The following is a 23,365-nucleotide window of genomic DNA, read 5'->3' as shown; positions in this document are numbered from 1 at the left end:
GGCTTTTCTTAACGATATGAATGACTTTTAATGACCTCTCCCCTACCCCCCCAATTTACTATTATAACTTATTTATTATTTACAAAATGGCTTACTTTTTTTATCTTGGTTAATCCTAACGATTCTTTGATCTTGACTCGTACCACATCAATCGATCCAATGGCATCTTCGGCACTATCATGTTCCCCACGTTGGATCACTCGTCCAAGGTACATTTGTACCAAGTCCTTGAGCGGCATTTTCTTATTTGATTTTTCGCGCGTGTACAAGATAGAAGTGTCGACAATCCGTGTATGTATGAGCCGCATCACTGCCAAATCGTTTTCCAATCCATGTCCGATAATAATGGTTGACCGGTTAATGTACTCAAACAACGCGTCCCGCGCTTGCTTGAATGACAATGTGGGGTACAAAACCCCATCCACTGTCAACCCGTCGTCCAGATTGCTAATACCACTGAATCGTGTATTTAAATCAATCACCTTGCCATACGGATAAACTGTTCTGTCCAATACGGTTTTGCCAGTGGCCCAATCAACTACTGTCACGCGAATCATTTCGTATCCATGTGACGTAAATCCCATTTCGCAATCGATACCAGCTGCAAAAAGAGTTTTAACAGTCTTGGTTTCAGGCGCATAAACAAACGGAATATAGTCCGCAAGATAATTCAACTCTATGAACCGGTACACATGATGCTCACATCGTGTGCATCCTTTAGACTCGCCAACTTCTGCTCCACAACAGGGGTAAACGTTGGAGAGCTTTCTAGTGTGTGCTTTAAAAAAAAAAATTAGAAAATAACAAAGTGATGAAAAAAAAAAACGACTTACTGTTATAAGGAAGTTTTGCCCAGTGGTAGTGACACGGTCCAGTTGACATTACCTTTTCGGCAATGACCTTAGCTCGACACCGCGCACAGTCCACTACAATTCCAGAAGGCACCGGTTCAGGCTTAACTGGTTCGACTGCAAATCCATTTTGTTCTAAAACATTTGGTAACACCACCATGTCATCTAAAGCCTTTTCCATAGCTTTCTCTTGTTTTTGCTTTGCAGCCTCACTATTCTCATCATCTCCATTGACCGGCAAACCCTTTTTAAGTCTAAGAATTAAGCCTTTGATCTCGCGTGGGTATGTCACTTTAGAGCTCGATTTGGCAACACTATACTCTAATCGTACAGCTGCCGTTTTGGGGTTCCGTTTATTGGTCTTGCGTACTTCTTCATAAACATGCTTAAGGAAACTCATCCGTTGGGGGTAAGGAGCTGGAGCAAACGGTGTCACTGGGAGAGGAGCGAAAGACGTTACCTCGGGTTGCTGGCTAGAAGATGCTGGTTTTGCTGGAGCGTTTGCTGCTGTTGATTTGGATGCAGTACTTGATGGTGGTTTTTGGACTCGATCTGGAATTGGCTTTTTCTCAGCTTCTGTCTTTTCCGATGTAAGCCTTGACATGAGTGACGATGTTGGCTTTTGCACAGGAGGTAGGGTTTCTTGTACATTTTTCCTTGGTAAACTAGGTTCGGGTAATTCAGACTTTGTAATATTCGTAGAAATAGATTTCTCGGTTGAGGTGTTGGGTAATCGCTGTTTCTTGACTACCTTGGTTGGAGGGGCTTCTGGCGATGGCCGTTTCTTCTCTGGTGGCGGCGGGGCATGAGAAAACACACAGTTTGGAATGGCGCATTGATGGCCTTGCTGGATCGAAGGACATGGGATATCAGCAAGTACAGTTTTCTTAGAACGAAACATAGTATATAGAGATTTCTATTAAAATGTTTTAACAATGCGAGCAATTGAGACTTGAAAAAGAGATGGGTTTTGAAAAGAGCCCTGATTGAGGGGGGAGAAACTCTGATTTTTGAAAAAAAAAAAAAAAAATAAAAAAAACCTAATCACATGATTACAAAATATCGCTGGCTTGCTTCTCAAAATCTGGCATTCCTCCCCCATCCAACATTGTAATTTTAAACAGAATCGTCCCAACATCCCCCATTAACGACCACACACAAATGCCAGTCATTATCCGATTCGTCTCAGTCATTGGAAGCAACGTAAGTTTAAAGAGTATTTTTTTTTTAATATGTGGTCTAATTTTTTTTTTTTAGAATTCCCCGTTATACATTCGAGGGTTCAATCTTACAGGCGAAGAAGAAGATGGCCTAACAGCAGATCTCACCACCAACAAGGAACTGCTACAGTACCATTTCCTTTCTCACATGGCTCTCGACTACGTTGTGTCACAGCTCTCTCACACAGAATCTACAAAAGACTATGCTCTTTTACTAGTCCATAGCGGCATTGCTGTCTTTGGCAGTCTTACAAACACTGGCATCAAAATCCTTATCGGCATCGACGCGCAGGAAAGCGTTCGTGCCGATCTGCGAACAGTATGTATTCCAGGGAACCGCTCTTTGATATACTAACTTTTTTTTTTTTTTTTTTTACAGACCATGCGACTGCTCAACCGAGCATACATATCATACATTTGCAACCCTTTCAAGGAATCAAAGGGCCAACAACAGATAACGAGTAAAGCATTCAACAACCAAGTGCGAAACATAGTAAATGCATGGAACTCTGCAGCAGCCGGGTTCATGTGATTATAGCTATATAAGAATTCAACTACTAGATTTATTTCCCCTTTTTATTTTAATTCCAAATGTCTTTAGTCTTCCAATGTCCAGCAACTTCTCCACCACCGGGATTTTGTTTTTGCGTTACTCTTCCAATATAAGGCTGCACCATGCAACTTGTGATATACTTTGCTTCTTTTAAACCCAATGCAACACGTTTCACCATCTGTATATACTACAATCGACCCCTTACTTTCAGTTGATGATTCGATTATAGATATAGGCGAAGCCAGTCTTCGAACCGCAGTTGCGTTTTGTCTATTTACGGTCCAAACCGGAGATGGAAGGTAGTAGTACTTTTTCACTGGTCGTTTTGCCAAATCTACTAGTTTTTTACTGGGATCGAATACCGTTGTGGATATCATTGATTTAAGCGGATTATTGAATTTCCCAAGCAAACGAGAGTTTGCATTTAACGATAGCCCGTATAACTTATTCTTAGGATGGAAAGGCAATGGTGTATACAACAATCCATTTAATATAGGCGAACTTTTGCGCCTTATTAATGGAAGTGAAATTTCTTTTTCAGTAATCACTGTGCCGTCATCCTTCACCACTTTTGTATGGTTGGCCTTTTGACTGTAGGAGTTTGTTCTGTGTAAAACAGCCGGCAACCTTTTGCAATACTTTGCTCTTACCACACTTCTATTTCGATGAAACACTCGCGTAGATTTTTTTGAAGACTTCTTCTGATTTTTAAAATTATTTTTCAATTCTATTAACTGTTAGTATGTTATTATTTTAAACATAGCATACACTTAGGACCACCCGACAATATGGATGTTCCGGCAGAAACTAAGGAATTTGTGCCCAACTCCATCAGCTCCTGAGAGCCAAAATAGGTTTTGCTTTCAAATACATCAAATAAAAAAAGACCAGATATTAGCAATACTATTATTATTATAAGCAAGGAAGAAATGGAAATTATGAAAAACCAATGCATTTTGGAGTCAAAGGTGTGTAGAAAGAAAAGAAATTCACTAGCGAGCCGCACAATCCTGATAAACCATGGATTACATAATCTCATTTCAACAGTCAAAAAAAAAAAATTTTTTTTTTAAAAATCTTTTTTTCTCTTCACGTCAAAATTTTTTTTGTATTTAACGAAATCTTTTTTCACGCCTTTCAAACCCTTTATTTTTTTTTTTTTAATAAAAATCATAAAAAATTAAAGGCATTTTTTTTTTAAAAAGCTTGCTCTAATTCTTTATGGATTTTGCGAGCATTTTTTAACCTTTCAAATATATACCCAAATAGGGCCATCATAGACCAAGACCTTATAGATAATTGCATTTAAATGTAAGTAAACATTTTCCAGATCTATAACCAAAATTTTCTAACATCTCATAGTTATTTACCAAAATTTGGTTGTAATATACACCGCATGATCCAAGTATAATTTTTTTTAATATATTTACAGTAAGTTAACCCATCTTTTACATCTACCTGTGTTAACACTTAAATTTAGATGGAAGCACCTCTTTGCTTTGATCCGCACTTGGCCTTTTCATCTTTTGAAAAGTTGTGCCAATCCAAAGGTCTGGTTCTGCCAACAGCTGTTCAGCCTTTGACTCTTTCTAATTACGAGACTCAAATCTTATACCTCAGCTCACTCGCTCTCGACTCTAGATTCGCATCCTTAATACAAGCTACTCATAGACCAATTTTCATAGACATAGCAGCTCGATGGGTCAGCAGTCCGTCTGTCGAGAAGAACTTCATCCAGTCAACTAATCCTACTGATCCTCCTATTGATGGTTTTTACACATTTATCTCTATTGCTAGAGCCATTTCTATCACCCCTGAGGTTCTCCCACTCACACACGAGATTATTAAATCAACATTAATTTTCCAAAATTTTAACACTCGTTACGAACAGTTTGGAGACCGCAACATTCTGGAATTTTTACTTGCCTTACACAGATTAGTTTCTTTTGATTATGACGCGTTTTCTTCATTTATCTCTGCCGAAATTTGTGAAAAGCTCATTAGCCACCCATGGAATTCTATTAAATACCTTTCTATCCAGCTGCTCGCTGCATACCTCACATCTTCAGACAAAATTAGAAAGCAAATGGTCAACAAAAATATTGGACAAGATGTTCCTGTTATTGGTCCATATGAAAATTCCAACGAGATTGATTATTTATTTTTAAACACCATCGAAGCCAAACGCATCTCACTCGAGCGTAACCTTATTTCTGAAATTTCAGCCGAAACCACAAATACTTTTGAAATTCCCAAAAAGAATCTTTCTCCCCTCGTTTCCAACCTCGCCGGCATTCTTATTGCCCAATCATCTTCTCAATCTTACGATGATTCAAAATTTGTTCCAACTACAGGTGCTGTATCCAGTATCCGGAAAATTGCCACCGCTCTTCATACATCCAAACCCGTTTTATTAACAGGCGAGGGCGGTTCTGGAAAGACATTTTACTTAGAGGAAGCAGCAAAGTACTTTTCAAAAGACGACAGCATTGTTCGTATCCATCTTGGCGACCAGTCTGATGTCAAGATTCTTGTCGGTACTTACTCCATTGGTGACAAGCCCGGCTCTTTTGAATGGCGTCCTGGTATTCTTACTGTTGCCGTTATGGAGGGAAGATGGGTTCTTATTGAAGATATTGATAAGGCTCCTACTGATGTTTTATCTGTTTTATTACCACTTTTAGAGAAAAGAGAGCTGCTAATACCTTCACGTGGCGAAACTGTAAAGGCTGCTAGTCAGTTTCAAATCTTTGGAACAGTCAGAACAGTCAACAAAACTAATGGTGCGCCAATAATCCCTGAAATCATTGGAAAACGTCTTTGGGAACAGGTGGATGTCACACCTCCTACTTTGGACGAACTCAAGCTAATCATCAGAAACAGATTTCCCATTCTTGCAAACTTTTCAGAAAAGTTTGTTGACGCTTACCACACAATCATCCAGACTTTTGCACAGGCCAAATTCATTGCGCTTAATAAATCAACACAGAATAGACCAATCACTTCTAGAGATCTTATAAAATGGGCCCATAGAGTTGATCTTCTTCTACGTGAAAATGGTGTCACAGATCCCAACCAACCTATAAATTCTGCTCTTTACGACCACATCTTTGCTGAAGCAGTTGACTGCTTCACTGGTTTCATCCCCAATTTTGATGCATCCAAGTACCTTATTTCTATAATTGGTGAATGCCTTGAAGTTCCATCTCACCGCGTTGACCTTTTTGTTCAGAACCATATCCCTGTCTTTACAAATTCAAATACAAATGTCACAATCGGTCGAGCATCACTTGAAAGAAAGCGACTTTTGTCCAAGGCAAAACAAAAACAAAAGGCACAGCAAATTGCAAACTTTGCCGACACAAACCATGCTCTAAGATTACTGGAAAAGATTGGCGTTGCGGTCGCTATGAAAGAGCCAACTCTTCTTGTTGGTGAAACTGGTACTGGTAAAACCACTGTTGTCCAGCACTTGTCTGCACTTCTCAATCGAGACATTACTGTCATTAATGTTTCTCAGCAAACAGAATCTAGTGATCTTTTAGGTGGTTACAAACCTATCGACTCAAAAACTATTGCCATGCCTCTCAAGGAATTGTTTGACTCGATTTTTGAATCAACATTTTCTTCCAAAAAGAATGAAAAGTTTTCTGCATTGCTTACAAAGTGTTTTTCAAAGTCTCAATGGAGTAACTGTGTTAAACTTTGGAGAGAAGCAATCAAACTTGCCCGTACTCTTCTAAACCCTCCTGAACCCGAAGAAAACGCTCCCAAGAAGCGTCGTAAACTTTCTGAGTCTGACGTCGCTGATCTGCAGCAAAAATGGAACAACTTTTCTGAGAAGATTGACAAATTCGAAGTTCAAATTAAACAAAGCGACAAGTCTTTCTTATTTTCATTCGTGGAAGGTTCTCTGGTTCAAGCTGTCAGACGTGGTGACTGGGTCTTGCTTGATGAAGTCAACCTTGCTTCTCCTGAAACCCTTGAAAGCATTGCTGACTTGCTTGCTGAATCACCTTCTATCACTCTTTCTGAAAAGGGTGACGCTGAATCTATCAAAGCTCATCCAGACTTCCGCCTTTTTGCTTGTATGAATCCTGCAACTGATATTGGCAAGCGTGATCTTCCTACTGGATTACGGTCTCGGTTTACTGAACTTTACGTCCACTCTCCTGACACTAACCGTAATGATTTACTTTCCATTATTGACAAGTACATTGGTCACATTTCAATCACCGATGCAATGGTTGTCAACGATGTCGCTGATCTTTACCTTACTGCTAAACAGCTGTCAGAATCTAACAGTATTGTTGATGGTGCCAACCAACGACCGCATTTCAGTATCAGAACGCTGTCCCGTACACTTACATACTCAGCCAAGATTGCGCCAATTTACCAACTTCGTCGCTCTTTGTATGAAGGTTTCTGCATGAGTTTTTCCACACTTTTAGACAAAAAGTCTACTGAAATTCTTTTGCCCATAATTGAAAAGTACACTATTCAAAAACTGAAAAATGCCAAATCTGTCATGTCTCAAATTCCTCCCCACCCCAAGGACGACCACGAGTACATTCAATTCCGCCATTATTGGCTTAAAAAGGGTGCATTTGAGCCTGAAGAGCAGCCTGATTATATCATCACTCCATATGTTGAGAAGAATCTTATGAACTTGACAAGAGCCACTGCTGGCGGCAAATTCCCTGTTCTCATTCAAGGTCCTACATCCAGTGGTAAGACTAGTATGATCAACTATCTTGCCAAGAAAACTGGCCACAAGTTTGTTCGTATTAACAATCACGAACATACTGACTTACAAGAGTATCTCGGTTCCTATGTTTCCAATGCCGAAGGTAAACTTGCTTTCCAAGAAGGTGTTTTGGTCCAAGCTGTCCGAAATGGTTATTGGATTGTTCTTGACGAACTGAACTTGGCTCCTACTGATGTTTTGGAGGCACTAAATCGTCTTCTTGACGATAACAGAGAGCTGTTTATTCCAGAAACTCAAGAAATTGTCCGACCTCACCCTGACTTTATGCTTTTTGCTACTCAAAATCCTCCTGGTCTTTATGGTGGCAGAAAGGTCTTGTCTCGCGCTTTCCGAAACAGATTTTTGGAGCTACATTTCGATGATATTCCTGTTACTGAGTTAGAAGATATTTTGACTCGCCGCTGCCGTATTGCTCCCAGTTACAGTAAAAAGATCGTTGAGGTCTACAAACAACTTTCAGTTAATCGTCAATCGACTCGTGTGTTTGAGCAAAAGAATTCATTTGCCACTCTTCGTGACTTGTTCAGATGGGCTGGTAGAGAGGCTATTGGCTACGATCAGCTTGCCGCCAATGGCTATATGCTTCTTGGTGAGCGTGTTCGCAAGAAAGAAGAACGTGTCATTGTAAAGGAAGTTATTGAAAAAGTTATGCGCGTCAAACTCGATATTGATGCAATTTACCAGTCTTTTGAACCCACTGAAATTATCAATGCTGCCTCAAGTGTTGTTTGGACTCAAGGTATGAAAAAGCTTGCTGTTTTGGTAAGTCAGGCATTGAGATACAATGAACCTATTCTGCTTGTTGGTGAAACTGGTTGTGGTAAAACAACAATCTGCCAAGTTTTGGCTGACGCTGCTGGAAAATCTCTTCACATTGTCAATGCTCACCAAAACACAGAAACTGGTGATATTATTGGTTCTCAGCGACCTGTCAGAAACCGATCTGAGATGCTTGAGAATCTGCAGCAAGAGCTTCAGAAGCTTCTCAATACCACTGGTACTCTTGATGAGTTGCGTGAGCAATATGAGACTGCTGACAAGTCTTCTTTTGATGAAGAGTCTATCCAACATATCACCGATTTGGAAAACCACTTGAAGATTCTTTTTGAGTGGTCTGATGGTAGTCTTATCCAAGCCTTGAAGTTTGGCGATTTCTTCCTTCTTGATGAGATTTCCCTTGCTGATGACTCTGTTCTTGAAAGACTTAATAGTGTTTTGGAACCTGAAAGAACCATTCTTCTTGCTGAAAAAGGCTCTAAAGACAGCTCTATCACTGCTGTTGATGGTTTCCAGTTTTTCGCTACCATGAATCCAGGTGGTGACTATGGCAAGAAAGAACTTTCTCCTGCTTTGAGAAACCGTTTCACCGAGATTTGGGTTCCTTCAATGGAAAACATGGATGATGTTCTTCAAATTATTACTTCCAAGTTGGAACCTGCTCTCAAGCCTCTCGGTAATGTTCTTGTCCAATTTTCCGAATGGTTTGGTCAGACTTATGGTGCCGGTGATGCTTCTTCCGGTGTTATTTCTCTGCGTGACATGCTTGCTTGGGTTGGCTTTGCCAACAAGCTTTGTGACTCCATTGGTAACGAGCTAAGTATTCTTCATGGCGCATCAATGGTATTTATTGATTCCATTGGTACCAACTCAACTGCTGCTCTGGCTGAGACCCCTGAGCTGTTAAAGGCCAAAAAGCTTGAATGTGTCAAGAAACTTTCAGAACTTTTGAAGACTGATCTTACTTCTTCTTATTTGGAGAAGTTCCTTGTCAGTGTCACTGATGATAAGGTTTCAGTTGGCCCCTTTTCTCTTGAACGTACTGCTGCTGCCTCCAAGGTCTCTTTCAATCTTCAGGCCCCTACTACTGCAAATAACGCCATGAGAGTTTTGCGTGGTATGCAAGTCAAGAAACCCATGCTTCTGGAAGGTAGCCCTGGTGTTGGTAAAACTAGTTTGATTACTGCTATTGCCGAAGTCACTGGTCATAAACTTACCCGTATCAATCTTTCTGAGCAAACTGATTTGATTGACCTTTTCGGTTCCGATTCACCTGCTGAGGGAGAGGGTAGCAACCAGTTTGTTTGGAGAGACGCCCCATTTTTACATGCTATGCAAGAGGGTGGTTGGGTTTTGTTGGATGAAATGAATCTTGCCAGTCAGTCTGTTTTGGAAGGTTTAAATGCTTGTCTTGATCATCGTGGTGAAACTTATATTCCTGAGCTTGATCGCACATTTAAATGTCACCCAGAGTTTACTGTTTTTGCTGCTCAAAACCCCCAGTATCAAGGTGGTGGTAGAAAGGGTCTTCCCAAGTCATTTGTCAATAGATTTACTGTTGTCTACATTGACGTTCTTTCCACTGATGACTTGAAAATGATTTCTCAGTATCTTTACCCTAATATTCCTACAGATGTTATTAACAAGATGATTAACTTTATCCTTGAACTGGATACTGAAGTTTCTGTTAAGCGCAGCTTTGGTCATATTGGCTCTCCATATGAATTTAACCTTCGTGATACCATGAGATGGCTCAAACTTCTTACAACCCAAGATCCTCTTTCTTCTAATTATGGTCCTGAAGAGTTCATTGACATTATTGCGAAGGATCGTTTCCGTACTCAATCCGACAGGGAGTTTGTAGAAAAGATTTATACCAAGCACTTTGGACCTTTTACTAAGCGCTCTGACTTTTTCCAAATTAGCGAGGAGTATGTCCAAGCTGGTCATAGTTGCATTGTTCGTGACTCTTTGCGTGAGCCTACTTACCCCCATGTTTTGCCACTCCAGTGCAATATTCAGGCTTTGGAAACAGCCATCACTTGCGTTAACAACTCTTGGCCCTTGATTATTGTTGGTCCTACCAAATCCGGTAAGACAAATCTTATTCGTTATCTTGCTCAAGTTACTGGTCATGAACTAGAAGAGTTTGCTATGAATGGCGATATTGACAGCATGGATCTTCTTGGTGGCTTTGACCAAGTCGATATGAACCAAAAATGCTCCAAGCTAATTCAGGAGCTTATTGAGATTTGTCTTAATGCCACCTGTAAATTTTTTGGGGAGTTTGCTGCCACCGAAGTTGACCCTATGTTCGAGCTCTTAACTTATTTGAAGGTTGTCAAGATTTCTCCTGAAACTATTGATAAAATTTCCAGTACTTTGCCTAAGGTTATTGAGCTTTGCCCTGATTATGCCTCTCAAATTGCTCCTCTTTTGGAAAAAATCAATGATGTCAAAGAGAAGCTTCATATCGTTAACCAAGCTAGATTTGAATGGTTTGACGGTACCCTTTTGCAGGCTGTTGAGAATGGCAAGTGGCTTGTTTTGGATAATGCAAATTTGTGCAATCCTTCTGTCCTTGATCGTTTGAACTCACTTTTAGAGCCCAATGGTTCTTTGATTGTAAACGAGTGCTCTCTTCCAAGTGGTGAGCCCAGGGTTGTCACGCCTCATAAGAACTTTAGACTTTTCTTGACAATGGATTCTAAGTATGGAGAGTTGTCTCGTGCTATGAGAAACCGTGGCGCTGAATTGTATTTGGATTCTATTTCCACTAGAGCCACCCCTTTTGATCGCCAGCTTCTTCAGATTGAACAGCCTCAAACAACTGAACCCTTGGATTCACAACTTTCATCTCTCTCATTGAAGTCATCGGCTCTTCCCAGTTCTTCTTTTATCAAAGCCAGTGATTCTTTTTCTAGAGCGTTTTCTTTACTTGAGGACTCTAATTTGTTTTCTGAAACAATGAATTCTTTCTTGACTTCTTTGGAATTGAGCTTGTTGCCAAGAAACTATGCTATTTTCCTGAAATCGTGGGTCTCTAATATTTTGAGTCTTGATTACTACACCGCTACTGAGCGTGAACGTATTTCTTCTTTTTCCTCTTACGTTTCTTTGGCTCTCAAAACGCCCCTACAGTCTACTTTGGATACCATTTTTGGCGACAATGAGCTTCCTGAGCCTATTTCTAAGTCTCAGTTTTTTAATCCTGTTATTAACTCATATGTCTCCAGCAAGGCTAAGGCAAACAAGAATGGCCTTACTCCTTCCGATGTTGCTGTTATTTTGTACTGCATTCCTTTGTTGAATCAGATCAAGCTTGCCTTGGAAAAGTGCGAGTCTAATGTTCATACTTTAAAGCCTTCTTCATTTACTTATTTGGAGCGTGCTGCTGCCAAGCATTTTGAAAAGCCACTGAAAAACCCTGCCAAAGTTGACGTTTATTCTATGATTAACGTCATTTATCAGTTCATCTCTAGTGTTGTTTACCAGTGCATGACATCTCCTGTTTCTGATCTTACTGAACCTTTGTTTTCTTTGGTTTTACTCCTGCAAATTGGTGTTGATTTGACTGCACTATCTTCTTCCAAGACCACTGATGAAAGTCAACTTCCCGTTTACCGTGACATTTTAGATGACTGGTACAATAAGAGAGGTTCTGCTGAGATTTTCGCAACGGAAGACAGCAAACTAAAGAGCGCCATTTCTGAGTTTGGTTGCCAGTTGGACCTTACTTCTGGCACTTCAATGAAGCTTATTTGGTCGCAGTGTCATGAGGAAGTTCCGTCATCTCTTAATTCATGGACCAGATATGAGCGTGTGATTTCGGTGGCTCAAAAGTTTGATTCCGTTTCAGCGTCTTTATTCTCCAATTCTATTGACACTATTCGATCTCTTCAGTCAGCAGTCATTCAAACAATCAATGCAGCTTTGAAGTCTGACAGTGAGAATATTGAACTGGATGATTTGATTCAGAAATTAGAATCTGGTATTGATACTCTTCAACAACAAGCTGCAAATTTTGAGGTTCAAAGAAAGCATTACTTTGACAGTGGATTTGTTCACATTTCCCAAATCATTGAACTTTCTTCACTTCTTGATCCTTCAATTAGAAAGGTGTGTTTATTTTATTTATCTTTTTTTTTTCTTTCTTACTAACTCAAATTTTAGGAGGCTTATCGTATTCTTGGAAATATTTCTTATAATTCCAAGTATTCTACTTACCATCTTTCCAAATATGAAAGACAAAATATTCAGTTTCCTTATGCTCCTTTGTTTGACACTCTTTGGAAGTATGAAGACGGTGAGCTTACCGCATCAGCCGTTGATTTTGTCAATAATGGAATTGGTCAACTTCTCTTGTCTTACACCAACAAGATTGATAATGTTGCATCTCAGGATCGTAACCAAGCAATTTTGGATTTCCAGACCCTTACTGAAACTGTTGTTTCTCAATCTCAGTATCTTGTTAAGGATCATTTGAATCAGTTTTCTCAGCTTCTTTACCTGACTATTTTGCAATTTGTTGAAGTTCATTCAATTTCCATTACCGGATTGCCTACCGACGTTTCTGCTCTCTCTTCAGATGTGATTTCTCAGCTGTTCAATAACATTTCTCAATCAGAAAACACAAATTTTGTTTTGGCTTTTGAAAAGTACATTTTGAAAGCCTTGAAGAACTTGACCGACTCATCAAAGGTTGCTGCTGCTCGTGCTTGGATTTACTTTGCTTTGGGCATGTTGGTTCTTTACGTTCCAAACATTCCATTTGATCCTGCCATTCACCAGCATGTGGCTTTTGATCGCTCTGTTGCCCAAAAGTCTCTTTCTGAGGAAGTTACTTCTTGCTGGAGCTACTTGAAGTCCATTTTTGTGAGCCCTGAAAACTCTGAGCTTGAGAAATGCTGGGAGAATCGCATTCCACAACCTTTCTCAGAAGATGCACCTACAATTTACAGACCAACAGCCTCGCAGATTGGTGCCATCTATGATGAGTGGAATTCATTGCTTGCGATTCTTCCTGAGTCTCTTGTCTTGTCTCTTATCGATGAAAATAATGATGTTTCTTTGCATTTGGATCAAATTAAGAATCTTCAGAGAAATACTACTCAATTCATATTGAGAATGAACTCCAATTTTAAACAGTATTCTGATATTACTTCTCTTCTTAATTCTTTCGTTTATGCCATGAAGCTTGGTCTTGACATTTTTGCCAGCATCGATCGATCCACTTCTTTCAAGCCTTATAGTCTTATTGATCCCACTCAGATCCTTGATTCTAGCAAGCTTTTGGAGATTTTCTCTCTTATTAAGAACGATGTCACTAAACTTCCTGATGACATTAGCAATCCTCTGTTGCTTTGCCTTCTTGAAACTACCAACTTGATGCACAAGACTAGAATTGAAAGCGACAAGTCAATTAAGACTCAATCAGATTTAGATGAGATTATTGTTTTTGTTTTCCGCTCATTCTATTACAAATGGTCTTTGACCAAGATGCGCGATGAGACTGCAGAAGCTGCTAAGCAATCTGTTTTCCAGGACAATAGCGAACAAGAGGTTGAGGACGATTTCAAGCGCATGTTCCCTGACTATGAAGACGTTCTTTCTTTGGAAGATTCCTCTAAGCATACAAGTGAGGATATTTACTCTGACTTGGTTCAAATCTATCTACAAACTTTTGGTGAAGGTTCTATTTCCATTTCTGAAGTTACCTTGCGCAATGTCAAGTTTTTGCAGGAGTATTGCAAGACCCATGCTCATCAATTTGTTTCTGACAATCTCACCAACGTTCTACCGGTCATTACTACGCTTCTCTCAAACTCCATTAAAGGCCAAGATTCTTCTGAATCTCTGGAAAGCCCCTATGACTTCTACCACTCGCCTCGTCCCGAAGAGACTGTCAAATTCACTACTTTGGCTCTTAAGGTTAAGGCCCAGATTGACAAGTTCCTTGAGATTTGGCCCGAGCATGCAACTCTGCAGCACATTGCAGCAAACTGTGAGGAAATTCTTGCACTTCCTCTTATGTCTCCTATTGCTCGTTATTTGGTTATGGTTGAACAAATTTACGAGCTGCTTGATGGATGGGAGAAATCTGCCAGCAAGGACTACTCTGTCATGGCCATTTCTCAAGAAGTTGCCAATGCTATTGTCAGCGTTCGCAAGCTTGAACTTTCTTCTCTTCCCAGACTTTTGGATCTTGAAGAAGTTAACGCCATCAAGGAAATGAGCATGCAGTGGTTTACTCTCTTTGAGCTTTTGCTTGGTAACACCTCTCAACTTGATGAGGATAATGAAGAATCTACCAAGTTGGCCGCCAGCATTGTTCAAAACCTTACCACTTTTGTTAGTCGCTCCAACTACGGCCAGTTTGACTCTCGATTGAAGCTTTTGGCTGCCTTTTCTGAGCACACTAACCAGCTTAGTGAGCAATACTCAGTCTTAGCACAAGTTTCTGAAAGTATCAAGAACGTCATCAATTTTTACGAACCTCTATCTAAAAAGGTTTCTGCTCACATTATAGATTCGAGAAAGGCTCTTATGAAGGAGGTTAAGGATATTGTAGATTTGGTCAGATGGAAGGACACTACAGTTCTTGCTTTGAAACAGTCTATTAAAAAGTCACATTATAAGGTTCACAAGGTTGTTAGAAAATACAGAGATGTTCTTTCGGCTTCCATTGAGCCAATTGCTTCCGCTGGTCTAGACCAGCTTCCTGAAGCTGATGCAACTGCCCTTATCACTTTAGAGCTTACTCCTACTGCTGCATATAACAGTATCACTAAGCATCTGGAGCTTGCCAGGATGATTCCTCAGTGGAAGTCTCGGTCTACTCATCTTTCTGATGTTGAACAAACCGCCAATAATATGCACCGGTTTATTTTGAAGGTTCAAGCTGAGGAGCTTCCTGATCTGGAGGACTTTGCTACTGAGATTATTTCTGATATGAATCGCCTCAGAGACGCTACTCCTAAGGTTCTTAATGAAGAAACCAAGAAGGAAGTTTCTACTTTGAAGATGCAAAAGAGCAATCTTTTGACGACCGCGATCAAGGAACTTAGACGTAGTGGTCTCAAGACTACTGTTCGTGCTGACATTAAGGAACGTCAGGCCTTGATGACCAGTATTATGTCTTCAGTTCCTTCTCTTACTGGTGCTCAAATTGGAAAGAGCAACACTTACTTTTACAAAATTATCGATTTGGTGCCACGGTTGCGTGTCGCTGCTATTTCTTCTGAGAGTGACGCCCCTCAAGCCGATATTCAGCGAGGTTTGGCTATTTCGGAAAATATTTTATCATTGATTTTGCAGCAACGTAGCACTGTCGCTACATTATTGGAAGGAAATGAATCTCTGGAAACACTTTTGGCTGCTCTCAATTCTGTGGCTGCTCTTTTGAATGGAGAAGACAAGATTCAAAGTAGTCATTTACTGCCTATTGTTCAATCTTCTAGTCTGGTAGTTGCTTGGGTTCCTAAGCTTATGTCGTTTGCTGTTGATTCTTGCAAGAGCGCTTCGTTTATTGGAAAGATTTCTTCAGTTGATACCAAGGTTTTCCAAAACATTTCTGAGACATTTGTCGACTTAGCTGTTAGATTCAAGCGCTACCAGCCATTGCTTTCCAATAAATTGGTTACTCAATCAACTGAAGAACTTATTTCGCAGCTCAAATTTGAACTTATTTCTGCAATTAGTGAACTCAATAAGTGGCAGAGTGCCCATGTTTCACTTGCATTTGTTGGCCAAGTTGTCATTCAATGGATGCAGGAGCAGCTTACTTATTTGGGCTCTCATATTGAGTCCACTGATTCTGAAAATGTCCCCACCCTCGAGCTTTTAGAAGAGAAGGTTAAGACAATCAGTAAATCTTCCATGGTTGTTATTCAAAACATTGTTGGAACAACTTCCGAGGAAATTACCACTGAGGCTGATAATTGGTTTGTTAAATCTCAAACTCGTCTTGGCAATTATCCCCGCCAGCTTCACCAGCAAAAGATGATTGACCTTATTCGTGAGGTCATTCACATTGTTGCCAACATTTCTTTCAAGTCACCTGAGAATTCGTCTAAGGCCATTGCTTTGATTGGTACTCTTGTTCCATTTTTCAAAGAGTACAAGGTCCTTTGTGATTTGATTCAAAACAAGCTTCTTCACGCAATGAACCGCAACAACAAAACGTTTTACATCTTGATGGGCGCTTTGAACAGCATTTCAACTAATGGTTTCTGTACTCCTCAAGAAGAATCCAAGGACGACAACACTGAAACCACATCTAATGGTACCGGTTTGGGCGATGGTGCTGGTGACGCCAACTCCAAGGAGGACATTGATCAAGATGAGGGTCTTACTGAGGATGCTCAAACTGAGAACAAGGAACAGGAGAAGGATGATGCCAGAGATGAAAATGAGGAAGATAATGCTGTTGAAATGGAAGGTGACATGGCTGGCGAACTTGAAGATGCTTCCGACCAAGAAAAGTCTGATGACGAAGAAGACGACAAGGAAGATGAGGAGATGGACGAGGAAGTTGGTGATGTTGATGACTTGGATCCTAATGCTATTGACGAAAAGATGTGGGATGAAGAGGGCGACGACAATAATAAGGAGAAGGAGTCCGACAAGGTTCCTGAAAATAATAATCAAGACAATCTCCAAGCCAATGAAGATGATGGCGAAGCCAACGAAGACAACGAAAACCAGGATGGTAAAGATGGAGAAGAGTCTAAGGAAGGAGATGAAGAAAATGAAGAAGAAGAAGAAGAGGACGATGCGGCTGAGCAAGATGATGCTGTTAAGCATGATGAAGGCGAGCAGCTTGAGGACAATATTCCTGAGTCTGAAGTTTTGGATCTTCCTGAGGAAATCAACCTTGACGGCGATGACGGCAAGGAGGAGGAGAATGACCAAGACGACGAGATGGAAGATGTGAATATGGATGATGCTATGGATGTTGACACTGAGGACAAGAAGAAGGAGGATGAAAAGAATGATGAAGAAGAAGGTGCCATGAGCGAAGTTGAAGGGGAGGAAGATAAGGACCACCCTGAAGCAGATAAGGAAAACAATGAGATGGAGGTTGATGGTGATGAAGGTGATGAGGAAAGAGAAGAGGAGGGTGAGAAGGATGAAGATGGAACTACCGAGAAGGATATTATGGAGGAAAATGAAGAGAATGAGGACAATGAATCCGGCAAGCCCCAGCAAAATGAGATGGAAAACAACATGGAGGGTCTTGATGGTCCTGATCAATCTGTGGATGACCAAACTGCCAACGAGGAGAATGCTGTTTCTCAAGATGCATCAGCCAACAAGGGCGAAGGTAGCAATTATCAGACTGAAGAAGAGCAAGATAACCTCGAGAACAATGGCGGAGCCTCGTCTTCCAAGCCCGAGGAAAACAATAGCGAGGACAAGGAAGAGGAGACTGTAAATGATGAGGCTCGTAAGAACGTGGAAGAGTCAATGAAGCAGCTTGGTGACGCGCTTAAGGAGTACTATGACCGCAAGAAAGATATCAAGGAAGCCTCTGATGACCAACAGCAAGAGAGCGAGGACACTTCGGGAGCCAACCAGAACCCCGATGAGTTTGAGCACGTTGATGGCGAGAGCTCTGCGCATGAAACACAAGCTCTTGGATCTGCTTCGCATGATCATCGCCAACGCATTGACGAAACTAAGGCAATTGAGGAGGAGGAGCAGGAGGATGTTGCTGCCGAGGAAAACCGTGAAGTACAGGATGAAGAGATGCCTGATACGCATGATGAAGAAGCACCTACAGGTGAGCAAAACACAGACATGTCTTCGCACGCACAGTCAATGGTTGGAGAGCGGATGCGCCAGGATGACGACGAAGAAGGTGGTGCAGAAGCCCTGCACGAGGTTCAAGATGATGAAGATGTGGAGATGCGAGATCCAGACGATCCTTTGTACGATGGGGCTGAGCCTGGGTTTGAACCTGCGCGAACTATTGAGGAAGCTCGGGAGCTTTGGCAGACGAATGAGACAGTTGTTCAAGAATCTGCACTTGCATTGACAGAGCAGCTGCGATTAATTTTGGAGCCCACTCAGGCGACCAAACTGCGGGGCGACTTCAAGACTGGTAAGCGACTCAACATGAAGCGGATTATTCCGTACATTGCCAGTCAGTTTAAGAAGGACAAGATTTGGATGCGCCGTACTAAGCCGTCGAAACGCCAGTACCAGATTATGATTGCTGTTGACGACTCCAAGTCGATGGCCGAATCTCAAGCTGCCAGACTAGCGTTCCAATCAATTGCGCTCATTTCAAAAGCTCTGACACAGTTGGAGGCTGGGCAGCTTGCGATTGCACGGTTTGGCGAGTCGACGCAGGTTGTGCACCCATTTGAGCGACCATTTTCTTCTGATTCTGGTGCTCACGTGCTGCAATGGTTTGGGTTTGAACAGACCAAGACAGATGTGAAACAACTTGTGCAGAAATCTATTGGGCTATTTGAGGAGGCCGAGGCTCGAGGGTTCCAATCTGGTGGCGGCGAGCAATGGCGACTGGAGATTATTATTTCTGACGGTATGTGCGAGAGCCACGAGGCCTTGAGGAGATTGGTACGCAAAGCAAGGGAGGAGCGGATCATGGTTGTTTTTGTTGTTGTTGATGGTCTTAACAACCAAGGATCGATTTTGGAGATGAAGGATGTGCAATATGATGGAGAAACTGGTGAGATGAAGATTGAGCGGTACTTGGACCATTTCCCGTTTGAGTACTATATAATTGTGAAGGAGATTCGTGAACTTCCCAATGTTTTATCGCTTGTATTGCGCCAGTTCTTTTCAGAGGTTGCAGAGTTGTCTTAAAACTGATGATGATGATCATTTTTTTTTTAGAAAAATTCTATTATACAAAAGAAAATATATATATTACGATTAATTATTAGAAAGAATAAAAGAAATAACTTTTTTTTTAAAAGATTTACTTTTGTCTCTTGTAAATCTTGTTCAAGAAAGCCTCGAGAACAGAGCCCTTAAAGCCTCTAGACTCGTCGACTTTTGCAATCTTTTCACGGAGCTCCTTAACAATCTTGTCCTCGTAATCGAGGTAAAGTTGCTGGATGTTGAGTTCTTCGAAAAGTTTCTTGACAACCTTTTCCTTTTCAGCATCCTTTCTGCCGTAGTTTTCGTCCAAGATTTGGCGTTGCTCCGGGGTGACAATCTTGAGTGCGGTGTTGACGACCCAACTGCACTTATTGTCCTGGATATCGGTACCAATCTTGCCAATGACGGCAGGGTCACCGTAAACATCAAGGTAATCGTCCTGGATCTGGAAGTACTCGCCAAGAGGGATCAGGATGTCGTTAGCCTGCTTGAGGTCTTGTTCAGAAGAGATGCCAGCCATGTACATAGCAAGAGCGACAGGGAGATAGAAGGAGTAGAAGGCAGTCTTGTAGGTGACAATGTAGGAGTGCTTTTGAAGTGAGAACTTGGACAAGTCGACTTCATCTTCAGGGGCGGTGAGAAGATCGAGGAGCTGGCCAAGTTCAGTTTGGAAAGTGACTTCATGGAAAAGTTCAATGAGGTCGACGTAGTAGGCTTCCTTCTTGAAGTGGTTCTTGAGAAGAATGTAAATTGCAGCCTCAAGCATAAACGCATCATTGATGGCAATGTTGCCAACCTTGGGCACGCGGTACCAGCAGGGCTGGCCACGGCGGGTGATGGACTGGTCCATCATGTCGTCTGCGACCAAGAAATAAGCTTGGAGCTTTTATTTTTTTTTTAACATGTTGATTAATATATGTTTCATTTAAACATAACGAATTAACTTACCAATTCAACGCACCAGCCAAGAATGGCAGCACGCTTATACTCATCATCAGACAATTCCTCAAGAGTCTTACCCTTAAGCAGACGGTAAGTGTCGACAACCGAGAGACCGCGGTTGGCTTTGCCGCCAACAGAGTTGTAGACCAAGCTCTTTTTGTACCATTCAATGGCTTCAGGAGAAATATTTGTTTTCTTAAGGGTGGCCTCGAGCTCATCGACAATCGAGGGGAAAACGGCCTCGAACTTTTCCTTGGGGGTCTGGGAGGTGGTACTCATGGTTGTTGATGTTTTTGGTTTAGTGATGAAGGATGAATGGAGATGGTTATGGTGATGATGATGATGATGATGGTGTTTAAGGGGAAAAAAAATAAAAAGGATTTTTTCTGGGTGCCAACAAATCAAAAAGTCAAAGGAGGTTTTTTTTTATTGAATGACTACGTACTTACATAATCCCCGGCTGCACTAGAAAATTTGGGAATTTTTTTTTTGGCGTGTCAAAAGATATTTTGTTTGAAAATTCATCTTGTGAAAAACCTCATCATGTTGCAAAACTCATATTGTGAAAAACCTCATCTTGTAAATTTTGTTATTAGAATAGCAAACAATTTTTTTTAACAAAGATTATTATAAAAATACACGAAAATCCATTATTTTATTTTCTTCTTTTTACCACTCCTGGGCAGTAACACCAAAGGGGCTCTTCTTAACACCCTTGACAGGATTGACAACAGCATTGTTACCGCTCTCAAGGAAACTGAACTTATCCTTGCGGATGTTCTCGTAAGCCTGGATGAAAGACTCCTTCTGGAGAGTAATACCAATGTCGTCAAGACCGTTAACCAAGCAGTTCTTGCGGAAGTCATCAACATCAAAGTGGTCAACCAAAACCTCACCGTCAGCAGAAAGAACCTTGGTGTTGGGCAGATCGACGCTGAGCTGACCACCCTTCTCGGCAATGGGGAGAAGCTTCTCCTTGATAACCTCAGCAGGCAGTCTAATCAGCAGAAGACCATTCTTGAAAGAGTTGTTGTAGAAAATGTCACCAAACGAGGGAGCAATGATGCAGCGGATGCCAAAGTCAGCAAGAGCCCATGGAGCGTGTTCTCTAGAAGAACCACAGCCAAAGTTATCACCGGAAACAACGAGGATCTTGGTCTTATCCCAAGGAGCAACGTTGAGAGAAAATTGAGTCTTTTCCATCTCGCCAGTGGTGGGGTTCTTGGCAAATCTCAGCTCGTAAAACAGACCCTTGGAAAGACCAGTACGCTTAATGGTCTTGAGGAACTGCTTAGGGATAATGGCGTCAGTGTCGACATTGGCCTTGGCCAGAGGGCAAGCAATACCAGTCTCGACATTGAAGATGGGGATACCAGTGGAAGAGGCAGGCTTGGCAGGAGTCTGGACATCAGTCTCCTCAGCGGCACCAGCAGACTGGGCAGGAGCATCCTCAGTGATTTCAATCTCATCGGGACGCAGGGGCTCCTTCTCCTGGGCATTGTAGTCAGTGTCATTATCAACTTCAATGGTGATAGTGGCATCGGCCTGGGGAAGGTACTCGCGAACGTCAGTGAGGTGGCCAGTGATACCAGCAATGGCAGCCATGGCAGGAGAAACCAAGTGGGTTCTACTCAAGGCACCCTGGCGACCCTCAAAGTTTCTGTTGGAGGTAGAAGCACATCTCTCATGGGGGGAAAGGATATCAGGGTTCATACCCAAGCACATGGAGCAACCAGCCTCTCTCCACTCAAAACCAGCGTCGAGGAAAATCTTGTCGAGACCTTCAGCCTCAGCCTGGGTCTTTACAAGACCAGAGCCAGGAACGACAAGAGCACGAGAGACAGAATCAGCCTTCTTCTTGCCCTTAACAATGCTGGCAGCCAGTCTAAGATCCTCGATACGGGAGTTGGTGCAGGATCCGATAAAGACCTTGTCAATCTTAATCTCATTCAGAGGAGTGTTGGCGGTAAGGCCCATGTATTCGAGAGCACGTTGAACGCCAGCCTTGCGGATGGGATCGGAGTAGTCAGCAGGGTCAGGAACCTTGCCAGAGATAGGGAGGGCATCCTGAGGAGAGGTACCCCAAGTAACGGTGGGGATAATGTTTTCGGCATCAATCTCGACAACAGCATCGAAATGGGCACCTTCGTCAGTGTGGAGGGTCTTCCAATAGGAAACTGCCTTTTCCCACTCGTCGTCAGAGGGGGCCAAGGGTCTACCCTTGATGTACTTGAAAGTGGTCTCATCAGGAGCAACCATACCGGCACGGGCACCACCCTCAATGGCCATGTTACACATGGACATACGGGCTTCCATGGAAAGGGCACGAATGGCTTCACCAGCAAACTCGATAACCATACCAGTACCACCGGCGGTACCAATGTGGCCGATAATGTGAAGGACAAGATCCTTGGAAGTGATGCCAGGTTTCAGCTTGCCGGAGACATTGATGAGCATATTCTTGGACTTTGTTTGGATAAGGGTCTGTGTAGCAAGGACGTGCTCAACCTCGGAGGTGCCGATACCAAAGGCGAGGGCGCCAAAGGCACCGTGGGTGGAAGTGTGGGAGTCACCGCAGACTACGGTAGTACCTGGGAGAGTGAAACCTTGCTCAGGGCCGACAACGTGGACAATACCTTGTCTGTTGTCCATCATGCCAAAGTATCTGACATCAAAGTCCTTGACGTTTTGCTCGAGGGTGACGACCTGAAGGCGCGAGTCGTCTTCCTCAATGAAAGTGGCCGTACTCTTAAAGTTCTTTCTGGAGGTGGTGGGAATATTGTGATCGACAGTGGCGAGAGTGCAGTCGGTTCTTCTAACCTTTCGGCCGGCGTTTTTCAGGCCTTCAAAGGCTTGAGGCGAGGTAACCTCGTGGACCAGGTGGCGGTCAATGTAGATGAGGAAGGTGTTGTTGCCATCGCTGTGGACAATGTGGTCTTCAAAGACCTTGTCGTAAAGGGTTTTTGGGGAATTGCTAGTGCTAGGAGCAGGCATTGTGATGGTTGGGGGTTTATTTAAGATGGATGGGAATTTAAGGAAAAGAAGAAGGAAATTGGAAAAAAAATAGGCAAAGTGGGAAATGAGCGCCTTTATATATGTCTTGCTCTTTTGGTATAAGCGCTTGTTGAGGAGGTAAGAGAGAAATAAAAAAAAAATTTTTTTTTTTTAGTCACTGGCACACATACACACGGTCCACTTGCTGAATCAGGAAGTGCGATATCGCATAAAAATAACGGGCCGATAGTGGCATAGTTAAACAGCCAATAAGAGAGAAGCAATTACAGATTTAGGACCGCTTACGGGGGATTTTGGTTGGGTAAGACGTAAACTAAGTGGGGAGATAAATAAATTAATAAATTAATAAATTAATAGATGAATAAATATAGGTTTATTCACAGCG

The 23,365-nt window shown here is 42.0% G+C and overlaps 5 protein-coding genes across 5 annotated transcripts; 2 read left to right on the top strand and 3 right to left on the bottom strand.

The window, feature by feature from the left end:
- Window positions 1-68: 68 nt before the first annotated feature.
- Window positions 69-1,752, bottom strand: SAPINGB_P005516 (uncharacterized protein; the record flags this gene model as incomplete). Its single annotated transcript, XM_032000230.1, has 2 exons — window positions 69-778; window positions 834-1,752. The coding sequence occupies 2 exons, from the start codon at window positions 1,750-1,752 to the stop codon at window positions 69-71; spliced, it is 1,629 nt and encodes a 542-aa protein (XP_031856121.1).
- Window positions 1,753-2,012: 260 nt separating this feature from the next.
- SAPINGB_P005515 (uncharacterized protein) lies at window positions 2,013-2,603 on the top strand (the record flags this gene model as incomplete). The annotated part of the gene is made up of 3 exons (XM_032000229.1): window positions 2,013-2,054; window positions 2,109-2,390; window positions 2,451-2,603. The coding sequence occupies 3 exons, from the start codon at window positions 2,013-2,015 to the stop codon at window positions 2,601-2,603; spliced, it is 477 nt and encodes a 158-aa protein (XP_031856120.1).
- A 1,501-nt stretch (window positions 2,604-4,104) lies between these two features.
- Window positions 4,105-19,005, top strand: SAPINGB_P005514 (uncharacterized protein; the record flags this gene model as incomplete). Its single annotated transcript, XM_032000228.1, has 2 exons — window positions 4,105-12,288; window positions 12,343-19,005. 2 exons carry the CDS (start codon window positions 4,105-4,107, stop codon window positions 19,003-19,005), a joined length of 14,847 nt encoding a protein of 4,948 aa, XP_031856119.1.
- A 115-nt stretch (window positions 19,006-19,120) lies between these two features.
- Window positions 19,121-20,244, bottom strand: SAPINGB_P005513 (uncharacterized protein; the record flags this gene model as incomplete). The annotated part of the gene is made up of 2 exons (XM_032000227.1): window positions 19,121-19,906; window positions 19,972-20,244. 2 exons carry the CDS (start codon window positions 20,242-20,244, stop codon window positions 19,121-19,123), a joined length of 1,059 nt encoding a protein of 352 aa, XP_031856118.1.
- A 390-nt stretch (window positions 20,245-20,634) lies between these two features.
- Window positions 20,635-22,959, bottom strand: SAPINGB_P005512 (uncharacterized protein; the record flags this gene model as incomplete). Its single annotated transcript, XM_032000226.1, has 1 exon — window positions 20,635-22,959. One exon carries the CDS (start codon window positions 22,957-22,959, stop codon window positions 20,635-20,637), a length of 2,325 nt encoding a protein of 774 aa, XP_031856117.1.
- Between the last annotated feature and the right edge of the window lie 406 nt (window positions 22,960-23,365).

This window comes from Magnusiomyces paraingens (genome assembly GCF_902498895.1).
Source record: "Magnusiomyces paraingens strain CBS 517.90 genome assembly, contig: contig4, whole genome shotgun sequence".
Lineage (NCBI taxonomy): Eukaryota > Fungi > Ascomycota > Dipodascomycetes > Dipodascales > Dipodascaceae > Magnusiomyces > Magnusiomyces paraingens.
The sequence above is the reverse complement of the archived record's forward strand: the minus strand, read 5'-3'. Positions and strand labels throughout refer to the sequence as shown.